At 33.8% G+C, this 21,440-nt stretch overlaps 1 protein-coding gene across 4 annotated transcripts in view; it reads left to right on the forward strand.

The window, feature by feature from the left end:
* LOC119828845 overlaps nt 1-21,440 on the forward strand; it is an 83,935-nt gene that overhangs the window by 34,033 nt on the left and 28,462 nt on the right. For 2 of the 4 annotated variants that reach the window (XM_038351130.1, XM_038351132.1), the window contains exon 2: nt 14,923-15,271. In XM_038351130.1, the coding sequence (XP_038207058.1) occupies nt 14,923-15,271 (349 nt within the window). Of the gene's footprint in view, nt 1-14,922; nt 15,272-15,809; nt 15,962-19,917; nt 20,002-21,440 lie in introns of those variants that run through there. The other 2 variants (XM_038351131.1, XM_038351134.1) reach the window with 2 other exon arrangements.

Raw genomic sequence — 21,440 nt, forward strand, 5'->3', positions numbered from 1 at the left:
CACGCCCTGGTTTCCAATTCCGATTAACACAAATGATGCATTGTTTAATTACTATTTGTTAATATTGGCAAATGTTGTTAAATTGCGTCTTAGTTATTAACCAGCCCGCTCATCCAAGCTCTGCCTGAACTAGTACGATAAAAAAAAACATTTGTGTTTTTTTTTTAGAAATTAAAGACTTTTAAACAGATTTTATTATCCCGATTACTAACCCGACGTTTCGAACACTTTACAGCTAGCGTGGTCGAGGGGAGAATGTTCGAAACGTCGGATTAAAAATATAATGAATAAATCGCGTCAAATCAAAAAGTCTTGAATTTCTAAATGTATAATACTCGCGTAAAATCAAACACATTTATGTTTTTGTTTGTATCTTTGTAATGTTTTAATACAAAACTACTGGTCCTATTTGGATTTCTAAAATTCTTTCGCCATTAGAAAACTTCATGTTTACTGATTGATTTTGGCTTTAACTGTATGTTTAAAAGGTTAAGCTAATGAAGAAATTTAATGCAATCATACGCCCACATATGGTCGACCTGTCAAATGTAGTTCATACAGTATATTTTTAATTTGTTTTTAATCATCGTCAAGCATTTACAAATTTATTAATTACTGACAATGCGTACAAAAGCTGTATGAAAAAGATGTTCAATATCTTAAAATCTTTTAATAAAACTGAATAAGTTACTAAATATTCACGGACAGTCTTTTGTAGTTTTTCATTTTTATTCGTTTGCCTGAACGCAGCAGGCCGTTTTCAATACGAAAATTGCTTTTAATATCGGAGGGCTCTCGAGGCTTCGATTGAGCTTGAACACTCAAGTGTTGCGTTGTTTTTTTATTCACTAGCTTTCCATCCACACCGCTTCCAGCTTCGACCCCGTAGTCAAGGTTTGCGTGGCGATCCCTCTATAACCTCATAAAAACATCAAGAGGAAGAAAAACAAGGCACTGTCATATTCGTCCTAAAATAAGCTTATTATCAACGTAGACACAACTATTTAAAAGCAGTAACAAAGTTATGCTCTACTAAAAGAATTTTTTTTTACAATTTGTAATCCTACAATTCTACCACCCTAAATTAAATAATAATAAAATAACTAAAAGCCAATTGTAATCATAATACGCATAGAAGATTCAAGGTACAGTGGCAATATACAATATAAACAACAACCACAACAACCTAGCTAGTTCTTTGAGAGTCTACTATATAATCTTATTGACTAATAACAGATAAGATGGAATTCTCAGAACCCCTAATTGAGATAGACACGGAGTCCTTAGAAAACTGTTACACATAAACACAGTCATTGGACAGTCCAAAGATTACACAGTATTAGGAGTCAGGTAATAATGGCTCGCAAGTTTAAATTATACTTAAGAAGCTGGAGATACTTTCTGGAACCAATAACCGTCAATTTGAAATATCCTTTCGTGTATATTTACGACTAATAAGCAATTGGAGAAGGCTTTGTACAATCGGAAAATACAGAATGCGAAGCCTACGGTAAGTTTTTATTCTTTGTGCGTAGAATTTTAAAATTAGTAAAATTGATAAACTAAATTAATTTAACGTCATATGCCAAAGATTTAGGGAGATGGCATCACTTTCCTCAACCGTCCCAACCCTCTTCTTTATACCCGTCATCAATTCTTTTCATATCTTTTCAAAGCTGGCTGGGCATATACAAAACTTCTGCATATATTTATAGGCAATGGTGTCCATCAAGCGCGCTTACCGTCAGGCCAAAGACCAGCTGCTCTGTATATTATACGTATCCTCAAATATGAAGAAGCTTCATCGTTGAGGAATCGGATTTATAAAAAATATACATATTTGTATACTTTGTACATACGTTTTGAATAGAAGTACGTTCGCATTTATTTATATATGAATGTAACTCTATCATTGACGTTTTAACACCTCACGCCAATCCACTAAAGGGATTTCGCTAAATCGGTTACTAGAAAAACGCGGTAACACTAAGTACCTATGTCAAGGATGGCTATGGCATATTTTATAAATAGCTCACATATTCGATTTAATTTTTTTTTTTGCATGGTCAATATAATATTTCATAAATGCAGTTGCGTCAGATTGATCTCCGACCCCTCAAAATAAGTAGTTAGATTACACTAAGTGTGATTACACTAATGTGGGAGTCCAGCACGCTTCGACACGAATTGGGCCAGCTTGCACCGGGAACCACACCCCTACAGAAAACCGGTGTGAAATAGTGGCATGCACCTGTGTTTCGTACGGTGAGTGGCGAAGCCGGAGATCAATCCTTTCCTTTTCCCTTACCCCTTAAAAACAGGCAGAACATCCGCAGAGGCACTGCCTCAACGAATATTCATAGGCGGTGGTGATCGCTTACCATCAGGTGACCCACCATGCTCCATTGCCGAGCATGACATAACAACAATTTTTAGCATAGATTGTAAGCATAATACTCTTTCTTTACTGATTTCACTGTACATCAACAAACACAAGTGGCTATTTTGAAAATAATCGGCATGTATATCCACGAAATTAGTAAATATAAAAACTTCTCCTAAGCCTTGAACTAATTACCGCGATTTAATATACTGTTTCACATTCAATTTAACGATTTCCAGATAAAGATTCCGCGCCAGTATACAATGTACATCGTTAATCAAGCGCTGAAAGCAGGATGCAAAAACAGGCTTAATTAATCAAGTAAAAAGGCTCCACAATGTTTCACATTGTGAAGCGCTTGATTGTGACTCTTGGATAGACTTTGCTTGCAACGTTTTTCTTCACTCAATTGAATGTGACTGAATAAAGCTGTACTGTATTAGAGTATTAATATTTATGAATTAATTGTAGTTGGAAACATATGCATATTTGATGTTCGTACCAACGTAACAGTGTAAGCATTTATCTTTTTAGTAGCCTTGGATATATTAATACAATAGTGTTAATTTTGAATATCTACGTAAACTTTAAATACTTTGCCTACTAGCGGTTAAAATGATTAAAATGATTTATTTATTTTCCTCAAACTTTGCAACTTCAGTTTAAACAAAATATATAATTTAAAAAAATGGACAGGACTGGTGTCTGCGATACGCAGTAGTCTGTAATGCTGATTGCCAGACTCACCTAGTCACCACTTACATTTAGTCTATTACATATTAGTATAAAGATGCATACATATTAGTATACATTGCATAGACTTTAAGTTTGGAGGATTAGAAAAAAAGCAACAAATGAAATAAATAAATCTTCAAACTAACAAATTTAAGTTTTGCATACCGGACAAATCTTTGTGGTTTTTGGTATGCGTTATTTAATGTATATTATATATTTTCTTTTAAAATAAAGAAAAAAAGTGCATGTAAACGTATGTGGTTGTGTGTGTGAAAAATTACGTATTTCAATACAACAACGTTCAAACAAACACGAAGCACGTCCTATTACGTTTCTCTCCATGCGTAATTTTGAGTAAATCTCTCTTAACCACTAAAGCTCATTTCTGCCCCGAATGCACTCACAGAATATGGCGGTATAATATGAGAAATCTTACAGAGAACGCTTGCGGCTTTATAATCTCCTGCCCACGGGACACATCTGTACTGCAGGAGATATTTTTCATCATTACTCCGAATGTACAAGCCGTACGCTGGCATAAATTTATTTTTATGACCACGCACCGCGAAACTTTACAAATGTTTTTATCTCCGCTTGGCATACTGTTTCAGCCGTTCATAAAAACTTTGGTCAAAACTATCAATGTTGAGACCAAAAAAAAATGTTTGGATAATACTCATGCCGTTATATTTTATACGCAAAATGTGTAAAAGTTTCAATTGAATCGTTATCTTTTAAACCCCGTTGTAACAATGATAATATTGTGGGTAACTCAACTTTAGTAATACAAGGGTAGTATAGCCATCTATGAGCAAGTGAAAGACTAAGAAAGATAAATCGGAAGCATCAGACAGACAGTTCAATACTTTAATAAAGGTAGTTCTAGAAGACTCGAGATTTTCTATCAAAATAGACCGAAGCCTCTGCTCCTTAACAGAACAATACATCAATTCTGGAAGGTAGACAATCGAAGAATACTATAAACATCTTTTTGAGCAATAGGAATTAAATAAATTATAATGCATATTTTATTAGATTGGTATAGTAATAAGTTTTATTGGTCTTTTTCCTACTCCAAGATACTGAATTGAAAAGAAAGGTTAATTGAATTCAAAAACACTACTATTTTAGAAAATAATTTGAATCAAGTTTTGGGACGAGTAAAGTTCTAACCAACATTTGATTTTATTTATTGCACTGCACTAATGAGAGCCACAAATGCGAAACGTCCGCTCGTAAATATCAGAACAACATTTAGCGGGGATTTCGAGGCATTTAAATGGGCCATTCACGCGTTACACATCAAAACTAATTTCTATGGGAAATGAATGCTTAAAACTACAAGATAGATTAAGCATCTGACAATTTTGTAACGTAAGATAAATCTGAGATGTCGCATTTGATTTATTATTTAAATTACTCACACATTTATATGAATACATTCAATTTATTTTCGGTTTACGTATCTATTAAAAGATTTGCTCTTTTAAATAACGTTAGAATTGATGACATCTTGCTTTTATAATATAAAAAATGTTTTTTCAATCACGTAAGCGTAACGAATCTTCACAATATTTGAATGGCGCGTTAAATAATTTGTCCGATTTTTTTAATGGCTGAGCAAGCAGAGGAGCAGGTGGGCCAACAAATCGAAATAGAAATAATCAGAAAGTAATTTATTTTAGAGAAATATCATTAGAATAAAATCATTGCTCTTCTGTTTGTTATTTACATATTATATATTGTTAGCTTTTCACCCAACACTTCGCTCCCGTGGACAACAATTTTTTGTCTTTTGTAAGTTATATTTTTTAAAACTTTAGACTTTAGACTTTATCAAATATTTATTTAGCAAAAACCCATTTTGAAATCACTAATTTCAAGACCTATCCAATGTCATATTTAAGGTCAAATTCGCGAATTTATCCTTTATCACCCGGTTATATGTATGGATAATTGAGAATTGTTCAATCTAAATATATAACCATTGCTATTCAATAAGGATACTATTATGGATTACAAATATAGCGAAGGTTTTTGCAGGATACCTATTTAGTCACAACGATAATTCGTTTGTAATTGATTGGCATTTAAAGCGTTAAGTGCAATTGTGACTAAAATATCGTTTACATAGTTTTCTTCACTTTTTTGATCAGTGGCGATGTGGATAATGTGTCGATAAATTTGTTTTTGTACGCTGGTTTAGTCTCCAAGCCGCAACTTTTTATCGACCTTTGTTGCAGACAGTTGTACATGTTGTATTGAGAAAATATAGTCTGGTTGTAAACATTTTTTATTCAGTACTAGCATACCCACGCGTTGCTGTGGCTGAGTAATAATTAAAATTATTAAGATTATAAATTATTGGGATAATTAATCGAAATACATACTATCCTATATTTTAAGTTGGACCAAATTACACATAAAATGCCAAATTTCATCGAAATCGGTTGAGCTGGTGAAGAGTTCCTTGGGAACACATCATGACACTGGATTTTTGTATATTGAGATTGATATGTTGTAGATACGATTAATTGTTTGACAGTTTCCATATCGCTTGTGAAACAATTTAAAAATAGACAAAAAGAAATTCCCCATATGTCATTTAGGCAATATACTTAACTACTTCTAATACTTAAGAGTAACATGTTTTTGACTACTTTTCAGAAACATATTTTGTCTTGTCATATGTTTCTCCTCCTATCCGTTTTATTGGATAGCATTTGGAATTTGATAAGCCAGTTTATAATGTTATAAAGATTTAGGTAGTTTTAATTCGGATTATCCGCCAAATAACTTATTGCGGATAAAGTCACAGGCGTCCGTTTGCTTATAGTATTTGCATAGGATGTGTTCACGCGTTAAATTATCCTAATCTAAACACGCCAGCTGTGTCTCAAAGAGCATTTATTTTCATCAGCACCAGTCCCCTTTAAATCGGCAATTCTTATTCGAAGCTCACTTCTTTCTGAAGACATTTATTTTCCAATTGGAGACGTTAACTGAGCATTCTATTTAGATTTATTTGTATTGGATGCTTCATTCACTATCGTTAATCTTGTGTGCGATACTTAAAAAGATCTTGATGACCATTTTTTTATATTTCCATGTATCTGAATGCTTTAGCAATATTTGATAATTGTTTTTAACATAAACTAAGCTGCGTTAAGCTATCAGAAGAGGCAGGCAGCTTTTTTTAATACATTCGAATAGATAATCTCTTTTTGATGTCAACGGTTCGGTGGTTGGTTCTTTATATTATTAGGATAGACTAATTAGATTAAAATATAGATATGTCGCTGTAAATACCATCCCTACTAATATTATAAATACGAAAGTTTATAAGTATAGATGGATGTATGTATGGATATTTGTTACTCTTTCACGCAAAAACTACGGAAGCAATTGCTATGAAATTTGGTACGTAGATGGAATGGATAAAGACTTAGCGGGTGAAACCGCGGGTGCATCTAGTATCATCATATTGGCATACTGTTAGAACGGTCAATCAGGGACAGCCTTCAGACAATTGACAATTTTACGTGCGTTAAAATAAACAAAATATATTGTTCCGGTCGATGCGATTTACACACATCTTTGTAAAATAGTGACCCACTCTAAGCTCGCGTTTGCGACGGGGCGCGAAATACGACCTTATGCATGTGCTTTATTGATATAGGTTATTTACATAGGTTAGAATTCTCTAGTCGAAAACTGATTTAAGAGTGAGTTCTGAAAAAATACAACAATATCTAACCTATTTTATATATTAATATAATTAAATTTATATATATTTAAATATATTATATATTTAAGACAAAGTATTCAAAAAAAGCAATATATTGGTTAAAAAACATGTCAATATGTGCTATGAATTCCTCTCTACCTTTTCTGTAAATCAAAACTTGGATTGCAATACTAGCCGCCAGTGCAATCGCAATTTTTATATTAAAAGGCAACGTAACATCCCACAAAAATCGAAGAGACACTAAATAATTCCACTAAAAATATGTGGTAAAAGAATAGAATAAATGATTTGTGAGATAACCGATCGCCAACACGGCGCTTCGAATTTCGTATTTCATAACAAAGGATGTAAAAAATTATTTTATAAAACGTGCAAACTGAATGGAATTTATTTTTCCTTTTATTTATTTGATGTGATATTTCAGTGAGAGGAGACATAGCAAGGATTTGCCTGTTAAGAATTTATGAAACTGCTATTCTTTATGAACAATAATACTTCTCTACAAAAAAGTCACCGACGTCCTTAGGCTGGTAGGTACCACTCTAGAATCTGTATTTGAACCCAATGGCAACAAATTTTTACCAAATGCAACAAAAAAAATTAGCAGTCGAAAAACCATGAAGTTCTATAACTTCATGGTTTTTCGCTCTATAGCAATTGCTCTATAGCAACAAAACCAAAAAGAACCTCTTTCGTGAGAAGGTGGGCTATAAATTAAAGACCCAATTTTTAATCCCCAACTTTAATAGTGGCTGAGAAACTGACACTAGGTTCAATAAGGTCTGCTTTTCCCCTTAATTAAAAGTCATCCATCATCCATAATTTTGACAGCTTCGACACCCAAATATTTTTTATCCTGTCCCAAGCTTTTGCTGTTTGGTATTTAGGCTTTAGTTACTTAATAATAAAAAACTGGTACAAGAAAATAAAAGAAAAGAAACAAATTGGAGCAGTATTTTCTGACCCCGTCTATTGCTCCAAGTGTGGTTGGTTAAATATGCATAGCCAGTAAACTAATTTCAATTTCCGAACGAAGGGTTGTTTTTTTTTTTCATTGACATCTTAGAATTCATTGTTTACAAATTGCAGAATAATATATATTACTAGCTGACCCGGCAAACGCTGTTCTGCCTTACTCTTATCCTTTAGAGGTATGAAAAATAGATGTTGGCCGATTCTCAGACCTACCCAATATGCTTACCAAATTTCAGAGGAATCGGTCAAGCCGTTTCGGAGGAGTATGGCAACGAAAACTGTGACACGAGAATTTTATATATTAAGATAGATAATTGAGATATCATAATAAGATGGATATGGAATATCTTCAGAATTTATTAATATATATGGAAGATGGTGATCAAAGTCCACCGTAATAAAATGAAAACGCATCCAAATGAATCAATTTATAAGAAGCCAATTAAAAATTATCCCGCTTTGTACCGTAAAGCGAATTCATTTCAGCCGACGCTCGCTGCAGTCGAGGTCGGTCGTAAATTGCCAATCAGTTCCGAAGCAATTATATTCAAAACAAACAAACGTATCGATTGTTAAATCGCTATTAACACTTATGGTCGTTAATTTCTACCGTAGTGTGCTTTTAATACCGTAGTACATAGTTGGTGAACAGTGTATGATAAATTTTGATTTTCTTGATATTTCTCTATCGATATATTTTTAAAAAAGGTTCAACATTATAAAAAAATGTATTATATACTCCAGTATATAATATGCTATATATATAAAGTGTTTAAAACATATCACTACCTACATATTTGATACGATACAAAAAATGTATCTAAATTATTCTTCAAGCAACAGTAATTTTAAAGTGTTTTGTGATTTGTGTGTTTTTAATTCATTACATAATATGTCTCTTTAAAGGTATTATAAAACACGCTTTTAGCCCCTATATTCCCCTTAAAGATTCGCCTTTGATAAATAAAACTTTAAAACAAATATCCCTTGATATATACATGTAAACGTATATATTATAATAAGTATTTTCTTTTGTTTGATTTAATGCGAATATTATAGAAATTAAGCACGGTCACGGGGAGATCGACCTCTGGGGTCTTTCCGTGACCGGGCTAGCTGTAAAACATTCGAAACGTGTGGATAAATGTGGTGAATAAACGGCGATTAAAATCCTAATCATAAATACTAATTTCCATAAGCAATATATTATTAAAAAGCCCTTTATAATGAAAAAGTTATATTAATAGTATCTTCTTGTGTTTAATTAAATTTCTAAAAGTTATATTAATATAACAACAATGAGTGAACAATAGGAAGATATTGTAATTCAGATTACCAGTAACAGCACTGGTTCAATTTTTTTCGCTGCCATATTTTTATCGACTCCATTTATATTTTCTTTCTTTACTTCTTTTGTTATGTCGATATAATAACATCGTATATAAACATTGGTGAAGCGTAAATAACGATTTAAATAACCACGATTTTCTCCTAGTCTCTGATTCACTCTTGTCTTTAATGTCTTATTTCATATAAAACGAAGCGTGCACGATTTCATGTCATGAATAACTTTCCTGGAATAACTTTTGATGCTCGGAAACGTAATTTAGGAACATGAAGTGTAATTTCAACCTAAATCCATGTTCTTATCCAACCTGCTGAATTATAAGATTTCCTACGTTAAACTCTGTTATTATTAACGATAATTTAATATATCTTTTACTTCACCTACCCTAAATACTTATGTATTTATTACATAACGTATCTATTAACTTTCATTACGTAGTCTTAGCACCTCAACATGATTTCTGTAATGGATATGTATAAATGTCAAAAACTGCAAACGTATTTTGTGTTTGTTGTAAAAGACATTATCCTTTTATGTAAATTGATAGGTATTAAGGTATTACTTTTATTTGTTATTAGTCGTTACATAATAATCTAAAATATTAATGTGAAGGAAAACAGAAAAGTAAACATAAGTGTAATAATGAATAAATAAATAAAAGTCTTTGTACGTTTCACTCAATTTCGGGGCAACAAATAAAGCTGTATGCATTCAGTCCAAGACAAGTCGTGGAACTTTATTATACGTTTCAGGGAAAGCGTCCTCGATTGTGAGAACCCTTAAAATTACATACATAATTTCCCTTTTAAACTTTCGAAAACGGAAACATAATTTGTATACATTAAGCAATAAATTGAAGATCTAAGGGTCATGCTAATTAACATTCGTGATACTTTTCAGTTTTTTGTGATTTCTTTATACATTAAGATATAATTATAACATACTCCTACGCGATAAACTACGTAGTAGCGCGATGCGAAGCACTATGAAGACATATTTCATTTAAATTGCAACGAATACAAGTAATCCAAACACTCATTCAGTATATTGTGCAGTTGGCAGAAGATAATTATTGGCGCCTCAATTACACTCTAGAAAGTTCATTCACACTAATTCTAATGTATAAATAAACGAATGCATTAGTATTGTAATTATTCAATTTGCATAAATAGAAATAAACAAAAACAAAGGTATTTGGAACTCCATTGACAGACTTATTAAATAAACCCCTACCATAGCCACTATAATCTCACGCTGTATATCTTTTTTGTTATTTGTTGTTGTACTACATTGTTTTAAAGTACACGTGTCTTCGTGTGATGATGATAGTACAGACAATAGGTCATCAACACACAATTCGATCTTCAAATCAGTCACACAAACGCAAACATAGAAAACTTAATATAGTTTTATCACACAAAATTCCTTTTTTATATATTATATTTTTCAAAAAATCTTATCATTTCAGTAATGTCCATAATGTTCATTGTTTATCTTATAAATGTAACTGTAAATTCTTGGGGACCTGGTGACCCGTAACACAAGTATTTTATACTTATCTCGGGCACCAGTCTCTCACAAATGTTAGTAATAAGCAATAGATTTAACAATATATTGAACAGATACGCATTTGTGATGAGAAAATAAATAAATAAATAAATTTCGATAAGCCGTCAAAGTAAGTTGGTATGAGTGAATAATCGTGAGCGGAAAAGAGACAAATGTTGGATTGAATTGAAGTCAATACTGGCTAATTACCTACATTTCAATGTGCCGCTCTCAGAACGCTTTTAACCTATCTACGACTTTTACTTTCAATATAATTGCTTTTGCATTAGTATAGATAGAGAAGCGTACTAGGTAACTATGCAAATAGACATGCGTTTTATTGACTTTGTACTGGAAGACGGAAAATAATGCCACAAACAATTGTTATTGTGTTGACTAAAAAGAAATAATTTAAATCTGACTTACAGGTTTTGAGCTATATTAACATACATAAAACAATTAACAATACATATACTTATGTAATTTGGCAACGTGTTTTGAAGTTATTATTTCCAACAAAAACTGCTCAGAATATATTATAACATATTATACATACATAGTATAATACATTAATTTGTCTCTAGAGACTCGTTATTTTCACAGCGTTCTTTCTAAAAGTGACTTTCATTCTTGGGGAGTAGGTATTTGCGCTATTTGATGCAGCTGTTGACATAACGTACTTCGCTCCAGGCACTGTTTTAACACTACATTTGTTAAGGACGTCAAACACAGGTCTGAAACTACTGCACTGGAGAGATTTTCCTTAAAACTTTACTTAAGCAATTGATAATATCGTTTGTATGAAAATTTGTATGGTCAACATCTTCTAATGCAATCTATGACGTATTTATGCAAATTAAATAATAAATTTTTAACAAAATCTCAACCGACTTGAAAAGTAATTAAAATCGAAAAACGGTTTATTAAAAATATATAGAACCGGCTACTTTTCCTTGGTGGAAGTCGGTCAAAAATAACAAACACTGTAACATAAACGTGACGGTTTGTGACACTTGATGGATGTATTTGGTTGGAAGTTTGTATGAGTTTCACGACAAAATGGCTCCAGGTATATAGCTGAAAATGTAATAGATAGATAACGGTCTGCACAAGAGAGACCGCCGGCTGTTTGGAAGGGCGTTAACATAGCTCTCCGGCCATGACTTCGACCTCACGCTTCGCTCACATCGTCGAAGGAAATTCTCTAGAAATTCGCCACATTAAAACGTAGTATGTAACTTTCTAGCCTTCTATCAGACACAAATATATCACATAATCGCTCCGTTACAATGTGTGAAAGAGCCAAACAGGTTTGTTTTTGCGTGAAAAAGCAACAAACACACCCTTATCCTTACAAACTCCGGTGCAATGTGAAAAAGTGCCAAATACACTTTAGAATTTCTAATATAAGTTAGAATTGGTTAGAATAAATTGCCAATAAACATTAATAAATCAGTCACCTTATCATTTCTCTAAAAACAAAACCTTATATTCATATATCCTATTCATATCTTCCTTTAAATTCAATAGACGTCGATCGCTTGCACATCGAACTAAATATAAACAAATGCTATACATATTTCTGTGAGAGGATGTTTAAAGTTTACAGAATATAATTTTCCCCTCTGTGACGTGTGAAGCCAATGTTGAACTTTAAGGTATTATAATGCAATTTCCGTGACGCGATCGGCGACGGATGCTGCCCTATGAGCATCCTGTGTCGAGAGACCGCTTTCTGGCATACATCTTTCACTTATCTTCACCTGACGTTTAAAAAACGAATGAAGTTCTAAATTCTACTGTTTTTTTTTTTTTTTTTTGGTTTTGTTCCAATTGACGTAATTCTATTAGAGTTTGGATATTGTCATTCAGTCCTATTTTCTTAGTAGACCACAACCTTTTTTTGTAGAAAAGTATCATCACCGCTTGTAAAAACCTCTACAAGTGCGTATTCACTTCTTTCATTATTATGAATATATATTTAATAATATCTATGTTAAATTTAATTTTTAGTTTTATAGCATTGAAATGCTTTATAAATGAGAAATTTTGAAAGAATAGAAAAAATTTGATCACGAGGCAGGATTACGGGTGGCCGAGAGGCTAGGCGTTGCTACGGTTAGGCAAGATACGCAGGTTCGAATCCTGCCTCGTGATCAAATTTTTTCTATTCTTTCAAAATTTCTCAATATCTATGTTAATTAAGCGATAGAATAAATTTTGAAAAAAATTGTTTAAATTAAGTTTATGGACCATGTGAAATAGATTTCTACCCTAATTTGCTATACAAAAAACTTACTATAACAATTAAAAATCGAAATTATATCTTTCTTCCTCAATTTAGTATTCCTTAAAATATTGCTCATTTTACGAGCAATATCGATTACTAATACATAGTTCATCTGTCTGTCTGTCACCAGGTTGTATCTCACAAACCGTGATAGTAAGACAATTGAAATTTTCATGGAATCGTCACTCTGAAAAACTAATGTATTTTTGATGCAGCTATAACAACTAATAATATAAATCAAGGTTAAGCAACGGTTAGTAGTGAAGTCCCGTGTCCCCTACTGGGGTATGGGGCAGATGATATACATCTGTTTCACTGATCGATTTTCTTTATGGACAAGTAGGTGATCAGCCTTCTGTGTCCTGCCAGACCGAGACAATTTTTTTTTTTTATTGTCCCCACCGGGAATCGAACCCAGGACCCCTCGGTTCTACGCTCACGCGTTTACCACTGTACCAAGGAGGCGGTAAGCAACGGTTAGCACGGCCATAAATTAGATGAGAGACTATTTTTTTGGCATAGTTGGTTGTTTTAGCTTATTTGTGCGAAACCCTTACTGCCGACAGTGCGACTCACGCTTGACCGATCTTTTATTTCATCATTATTATTAACTTAACAATGAAAATAACGTTAACAAAAATTTCTTCCTTTCTTTTTTTTATTTTTTATTTGTGATCCGTATTTAGAAGATACCTTCATTCAATATATTTTCTGATTAGTTACACGTTTAGATAAAGCGTATTAATTATTCCGGTGAGCAGTAAGTGACCACTATGTTGGCCGTAGAAATTTCATTTCCCTTTGTGGTGAGGCCAATCAAGTGTTTCTCCTTGATTAAACCTCAATCGGAACATTGGATACATACGTTGAATTCTATGTGTGCTAATATATATAATACTTGCTGCGCCCCGCGGTTTCACCCGCGTAAGTCCGTATCCCGTAGGAATATCGGGATAAAAAGTTGCCTATATGTTATTCCAGTTGTCCAGCTGTCTACGTACCAAATTTGATTGCAATCGGTTCAGTAGTTTTTACGTGAAAGAGCAACAAACGCACACACATCCTTATAAACTTTCGCATTTATAATATTAGTAGGATTAGTTGGATTAAGACAAAGTTATACTACTATAATATTAAGGCAAAGCTGAAGGATTTATTTAAACGTGCTAATCTCAGGAACTGCTCTATCGATTTCAAACTTAATATCACTTTGTTCACATTTAAATTTGTATTATTCTTGAAGCTATCACTGAAGTGAAAACGGACCCGAGTAATATGTAAATGTGGTAAAAAAGTACATCTGTCTGTGTTTCTTTTTTACACCTAAACCACTAAACCAATTTGGAGGTAATTTGATACACATTGATGTCAGATAATTTGTAACCCGAAAAACACATAGGAAAGTTTATTCATCCCGGGAATTCCATGGGAACTGGAACTATGCAAAAAACCCGGGACAAGGGGAAAAGCTAGCAAAATTACCTTTGTATCTCCAAGTTTTCTTAATTTCGACCAACGGAAAAAAATTATATAAATACAAAAAATCCTAACAATACAAAACGTTTATAACATGTAACGAGCTGTGAACAGATATGTAAATTGACTTTTTGTGAATGTATATTTTGTACGCTTAATCTCTTTTATATGAGCAGGCGCAGTTAATTATTGACCCATCATTATTTGTTCGGAAGACGTCTATTAATTCTTATGACAGTGCAAAATTTAAAACAGTTACGGTATATTCAATTTTTTGCTATGACGCATATTTTTAAGAGTAAAGTGATTGAACAAAAAGTGTATTCAATATTAATATAAATTTTATTTAAATTTGTTTCAGCTGTTGGATATGGCCCAATATCGATATGACGAATTAATTTAATTTTGTTTCTTTCCAGGCACACTGCGCATTGTTTGCGCCTTACCATCATCACACTTATCCTGAAATCGGTCCACTGCGAGACGAGTAGGGAAGAGTCGCCACCTTGCGGCGGGCGCCTGAAGGGCCCCGTGGGGACCATCCAGACGCCCAACTTCCCCAACCCGTTCCCGGTGCCGATCAAGTGCAAGTGGATCATCGAACACGACATCGCGAACGGCACTATATCGATATACTTCACGCAGCAGTACACCACTAGCGGGCTCACGTTCACGGAGTACATGTACTATGATGACACCTACAAGCTGGGTGAGCGGCGCGCGCTCACCGTCACCGAAGAGAACATCACTAGGATCAAATATTTACAGGTGCCTCTATATAATATCTCTATATAATGTATAGTATTGTTATCTGTGGGTATACTATAATCTACATCTGCATCTGAAAAATAAACGTGACATATTTCAACTGTGGGTCCATGTGTCCTGCCTTAGTTTTATACCATGTACCTTAATTACATATTATAAATCTATAGTTAGGCATACTTGCTTACTTAATATTAAGGAAAGACATGTTCAAGGTGGTATGTCTTCTTAAGACTAGAAATTTTAATTTCTGTAATAGTTAAAAGCAAATGTTTGGTATCAGAGGGTATCAGCCTCAAAAAAACAAAATGTAAATGCAACTGCACTCCTACGCTACGTTGCCAAGTCGATAACCGCGCACGCCGCGACTGATATGCGACGTTGCCAATTTTACATAAACAATCTATACTCGCGAATAAGGTCTATTAGTTGAAGTCATGTGCATAATAAATAAACGACTAACTGCGTGTTTAAAATTGTTCTTAAAATTCCAACTGTGTTTTGTTTTCTTGAGAAAAAGAACACAATAATATGAAAAAATATTTGCTGCTGTTTTGTGCAACATTAAAACAATGAAATATTAAAACATTGTTATGGTTATTGAGGCTATTATATTTATTTTGTTGTATTTTTAAGTGTTTATGCGAGTCTATATAAGCGGGAACCACGAATTATATCTATGGAGCATATCAGGTAACTATTTTGTGATTAATTCTTCGATCATTATTTTTTTTTTTTTTTTTTTTTTTATGTCATAGCGGGCAACTGGGCTGGTGGTTCGCCTGATGGTAAGCGATCACCACCGCCCATGATCAATCGCAGAGGTAGTGCCTCTGCGAAGGTGTTGCCCGCTTTTAAGGGGTAAAGGAAAAGGAAAGGATTAACGACTGGAAAGAAGGAATGGACTGGGACGGGTGAGGAAAAGGAAACGGGCCTCCGGCTCCCCCACTCACCGTACGAAACACAGTGGCGTGCCACTATTTCACGCCGGTTTTCTGTGGGGGTGTGGTACTTCCCCGGTGCGAGCTGGCCCAATTCGTGCCGAAGCGTGCTCGACTCCCACATTAAGCGTGCTCGACTCCCACATTATTATTATTCACTAATACAGCAGAAAACAAATGTCAATACTGTCTTTTATTCTGTGCAATGAAGCGTTGAGAGACCAATGACATCATTTCAGTTTTGTTCATTTTATTTATACGAAATTCACTCAATCTGTACAGTGTACACCGATCAATTCCTTTGATACTTTTTTTTAATCTTGTGACTTTTTTTTCTTACATTACTGAATTACTGAATGTTAGTGCCGAAATTTCTGACATGTTTGTATCTTAGAACCTCATTTGTATAACAATCTAGTTTCAGTAACTGGTTCTCTAACACTGGTCTAAAGATGCTTTATATTTATAGATAGACTCAATTACAATAACATTTTTTGAATGATTTTCTGAATGCACGCTTTAATGGTAAAATCTACTAAAGTATCTCAATTGCTCATGTACAGAGTGTACGTAATTTATATAATATTGCCGATTCAAATTTGGATGAAGACATAAAATAATGCAATTACTTTATTCCCCCGATGCTTGATAAGTGTACAAAGTTTGAATAAAATTTGTCGAAAGGAGTCGGTTACATACAAATATACAGGTGAAGCTAATAAAAACTTGTTAAAAATATGTTTAAGAGGAACTGTAAACGTGTATAAGTGTTTAACTAGTTACAGCGGCGCAATTTTAATGGGTAGTGTCTGTACTGTAGGTCTGTAATTGCTTAAAATTTTAATAAATAAAGTGTTTTAATTGAGAGCGCACGATGCAATGTTAATTGACCACTGGAATGACTCAGTGTATTCTCTTGGAATGTTAAAGTGCTTCCTTGACTCGCTTCGATTTTTAATTACATTAATAATTTAATAGTAATATACGTGGGCTTTCAATTTTATAACCTTATGTGTGTTGTTTATTGCCCCAAGAAAGAACTTCTATGGATATTTATATCTTAATTAATGGTCTGATACCCATTGTTTACCCGTTGTGCAAAAAATGTGAATACAGTTTTGATTAAACTTTTATAGGCTTCAATAAGAGATCCACTCAAGTTAATCAGAATGTATAAAAGGTTGGGTTTTGTTCTTATTAGCTACATGTCAGTATGTTTGTTGACTTCTTAAGACTATTTAATTTTTTTAGTTTTATAGCATTGAAAATGCTTTATAAATGAGAAATTTTGAAAGAATAGAAAAAATTTGATCGCGAGGCGGGATGGCGGGATTGGAATCCGCGTGTCTTGCCAAACCGTAACAACGCCTAGCCTCTCGGCCACCCGTGATCCTGCCACAATAACTTTATCAGTTAATCTTATTCTCGCGATTAGGATCGCCAGTACTAAATAATTTCCATACGTTGTACTCTGTATGAATTAGTCTAAGTGAGAAAATCAAGTCAATTCTATAATTTAATCGTGGTTTTGGAGTTCCAGGGAGACTGACACTCAATTTTTTTCATAAAATCTATATCTAAATGTTATCTGTGGATATGTCTTAACGATATAAAGGTTTCTATTATCATTTATTTTGAACTGAATAGTTTGCACGAGATACACTTCCAAAGTGGTAAAATCACACACATTTTACCACCAGTAACTTCTAAAATTAGAGAGGAAAACGAATCTCAGTAAATTAGATTTTACCCTATGAAACGGAATCCTACAAAGAATAGTTCAATTAAATAGACACGGGTGATTAAACTCACTAATTATAATAATCAATTGTCTGGTTATGTATAGTGACTTGAGCACGGAATATTTGTTTTCGCTGATGGTAAACAAATCTGTTGTTAGTCACCTTAAGTGGCTGTCTGTCTATTGACGGGTGACTGACTGATTTAATTTGACCCCTAGGACTGACTTCTCGAAATATATATTGAATAGTAATATATATCACTACCACTATCACTATAATTATCATTACATAGTATAAAACGAAGTCGCTTTCTCTGTCCCTGTGTCCCTATGTATGCTTAATCTTTAAAATTACACAACGGGTTTTGATGCAGTTTCTTTAAATTACAAGTTAACAGTAAACACATAACAGTTTTATAAAGCTATTCAAGAGGAAGGCTTATATAATTTAATATCTATTAAACTGCTCCGAATTTGACGGGGGCAAAGGCTAGTTGCTTACAAAATTTCGATTGTCATTTGCATTGAGCCAAAACTGTTGAGTTTTGAAGAAAATCCCGCCAATGCACGCCAAAATCTCTGAAAACAATACTGTACATATATAATAACCGTGCTTTAGAATAGATTTTAAAAAAGCTGTATATTTTAATAAGAAATAGATACTTTAATTTGAAATAAAACGTATGTTTAGTAAATTGTTCCTATTTGACTCTAGTTAAACTGGTATACCATTCATAGGAAAGAAAACTAATAAGCTATCTAATCAAGCCTTTGATTTGCTTGAAAAAAGTTGAAACCAAGCCACGTCACAAAAAAACTGTTTATCTTAATTCTTATTCGAAATGTATTTTTACAGCTCTAGTTCATTTACACAATACTTATAATATACTAGCTGCACCCGGCAAACGCTGTTCTGCCTTACTCTTATCATTTAGGGGTATGAAAAATAGATGTTGGCCGATTCTCATAGATACCGGATAAGCACAAAAAATGTCATCAAAATCGGTCAAACCGTTTCGGAGGAGTATGGCGACGAAAACTGTGACACGAGAATTTTATATATTAAGAAGATTAAATTAGTTTCAATACGAATCGAGACTTTTCTACGATAGTTCACAAAGTAGTTTTTGTAAAAATGTCAGTCCCTTCTTCGAGAAAATTATTAACACTAATTTTTATGAATTGGAGCAATTCATTGACTATATTATATACGAGATTATGTAGTTAAATACATCGTGTCCATAATGCGTACGCGGAAAAGGTGAACAAGTAGGTTTTAGTTCTTTATTTTTATGAATATTTTTTTAATTGCTATGCAGTTGGATGCATTAATGGTACAAAAAGTTAACAGTTTTTAAATTATTCGTAATTAATGTTTAAATTATAGCAGTGGGTCGGATCCTTCATTTCTGCTCTGTATACCTAATTGTTTATAAAATAAAGTAAAATTTGTCTTTGTATGAAATTAATATGATCCAATACTACTGCGAGCTTCTGAGGTTTTTAATGCTACTTTTTTGCGGGTAAAGCCAAGTCGAGCGGCTAGTCTCTATATATATAAAATTCTCGTGTCACAATATAAATTAACATAATTCTCCGAAACGGCTGGAACGATTTACGTGAAATTTTCTGTGCATATCGGGTAGGTCTGAGAATCGGCCAACGTGAAATTTCCTACCACTAAACGGAAAGACAGAACAGCGTGTGTCCGGTCAACTAGTCCTACTGATATTATAAATGCGAAAGTTTCTAAGCATGTGTGTATGTTTATTGCTCTTTCACTCAAAAACTACTGAACCGATTGCTAAAATTTGGTACGTAGACAGATGGACAACTGGAATAACATATAGACAATTTTTTATCCCGATATTCCTACGGGATGCGGACTTACGCGGGTGCAACCCCGGGGCGCAGCTAGTTTTATTATAAAATATTCCTACATTGCTTGCTTGCTACATGCATTGCAGATTTGTCGAATACTTATTCATCACATCAATATTATTTCATCACAATACATGGAGGGGAACGCAGGTGATAGACTTTGCAATGAGGTAATTTTCTATGAGTATCAATGAGTCTTTTTTCCTATAGAATTTTTATTCTTTCAATAAAATCACCCTCGATCGACGTCAATAACTTTGTAATTTATTAATTTTGTTGCTTGGCAACTTTTTCCTTATTATCCGTTCTTAGATAAAGCGGCAACTCACACTATCAAAGCATATGGAGTCACAGACTTGTGATTTATTTGGTTATTTGGGTTACATTTCATCTGGTATGACATTTTTAACGTTTGACGGTCTAAATTGTACCACCGGGTGAGCCTAGCTATAAATTATTAGTCCTTGCTGCTCTGCGTAGCACCTAAGCCGCACTTTTCTCTGATAATTTAGTTTCTGTATGTTTTTCGTTTAGTTAATCTTGCGCACTAGATAATAATTTGTGTATCCATAGAATAGATTTATACATAGAACAATATTTGATGCACATTATTACTGCTGCTCTTATATTAGTGTACAAGTTGTTTAGAAACCAATAAAATAAAATAAAGATTGGACTTATAAAACCCCTTCAAGTATGACTCGTGAGCCTAAGGGTTCCGTACAAATAATCTTAAGAGCACAGCAGCTGTTTATTGCTTAAAAAATTGTCACCGATCCAATATAAGACCGATGCAACCGTTGCTTAACCTCGATTTTCTATTTCTTTTTATAGCGGCAACAGAAATACGTCATAATTGAAAATTTCAACTGTCTTACTATCACCCTTCTTGAGATACAGCCTGGTCATAGATGGACGGGCAGACAGTCCTTTTCCTCATCCTTCCATATCCATTTCTTCTCAGTGTTTTTCAATCGTCAATCCTTTTCTTATTCTTTACCACTAGCGGATAGCGAATGTTCATGGGCGGTGACGATCGCTTACCATCAGTTGCCCACTTATGCCATAAAAAGTATTGAGGTCCTGTTTTTATTTTTGAGATATATATAGTGAAGTCCCGTGTCCCCTAGTGGGGTATGGGGCAGATGATGTACATCTGTTTCACTGATCGATCTTCTTTACAGACAAGTAGGTGATCAGCCTTCTGTGTCCTGCCAGACCGAGACATTTTTTTTTTTGTGCGTCCCCACCGGGAATTGAACCCAGGACCCCTCGGTTCTACGCTCACGCGTTAACTACTGTACCAAGGAGGCGGTCAACGGTTTCTTTTTGATACGGAACCCTAAAAACACCGCGATAACACAATTCGTCATGATCCCGTTAGCTGAAACCATATTTGTTCCGATGCACGCATAATTTTTCACGTTTCGCTGGAAAGCGCAAACAGGATGAACGTTATTCATATCGCGATCAGTGAGCCAATCCATCTTGTTCTAGCGGTGATAATTATTCATTGGAAGCTTTACAATTATGATTTAACTAGCTGCGCCCCGCGGTTTCACCGGCGTTAGTCCGTATCCCGTTGGAATATCGGGATAAAAAGTTGCCT

This window comes from Zerene cesonia, chromosome 8 (genome assembly GCF_012273895.1).
Source record: "Zerene cesonia ecotype Mississippi chromosome 8, Zerene_cesonia_1.1, whole genome shotgun sequence".
NCBI lineage: Eukaryota > Metazoa > Arthropoda > Insecta > Lepidoptera > Pieridae > Zerene > Zerene cesonia.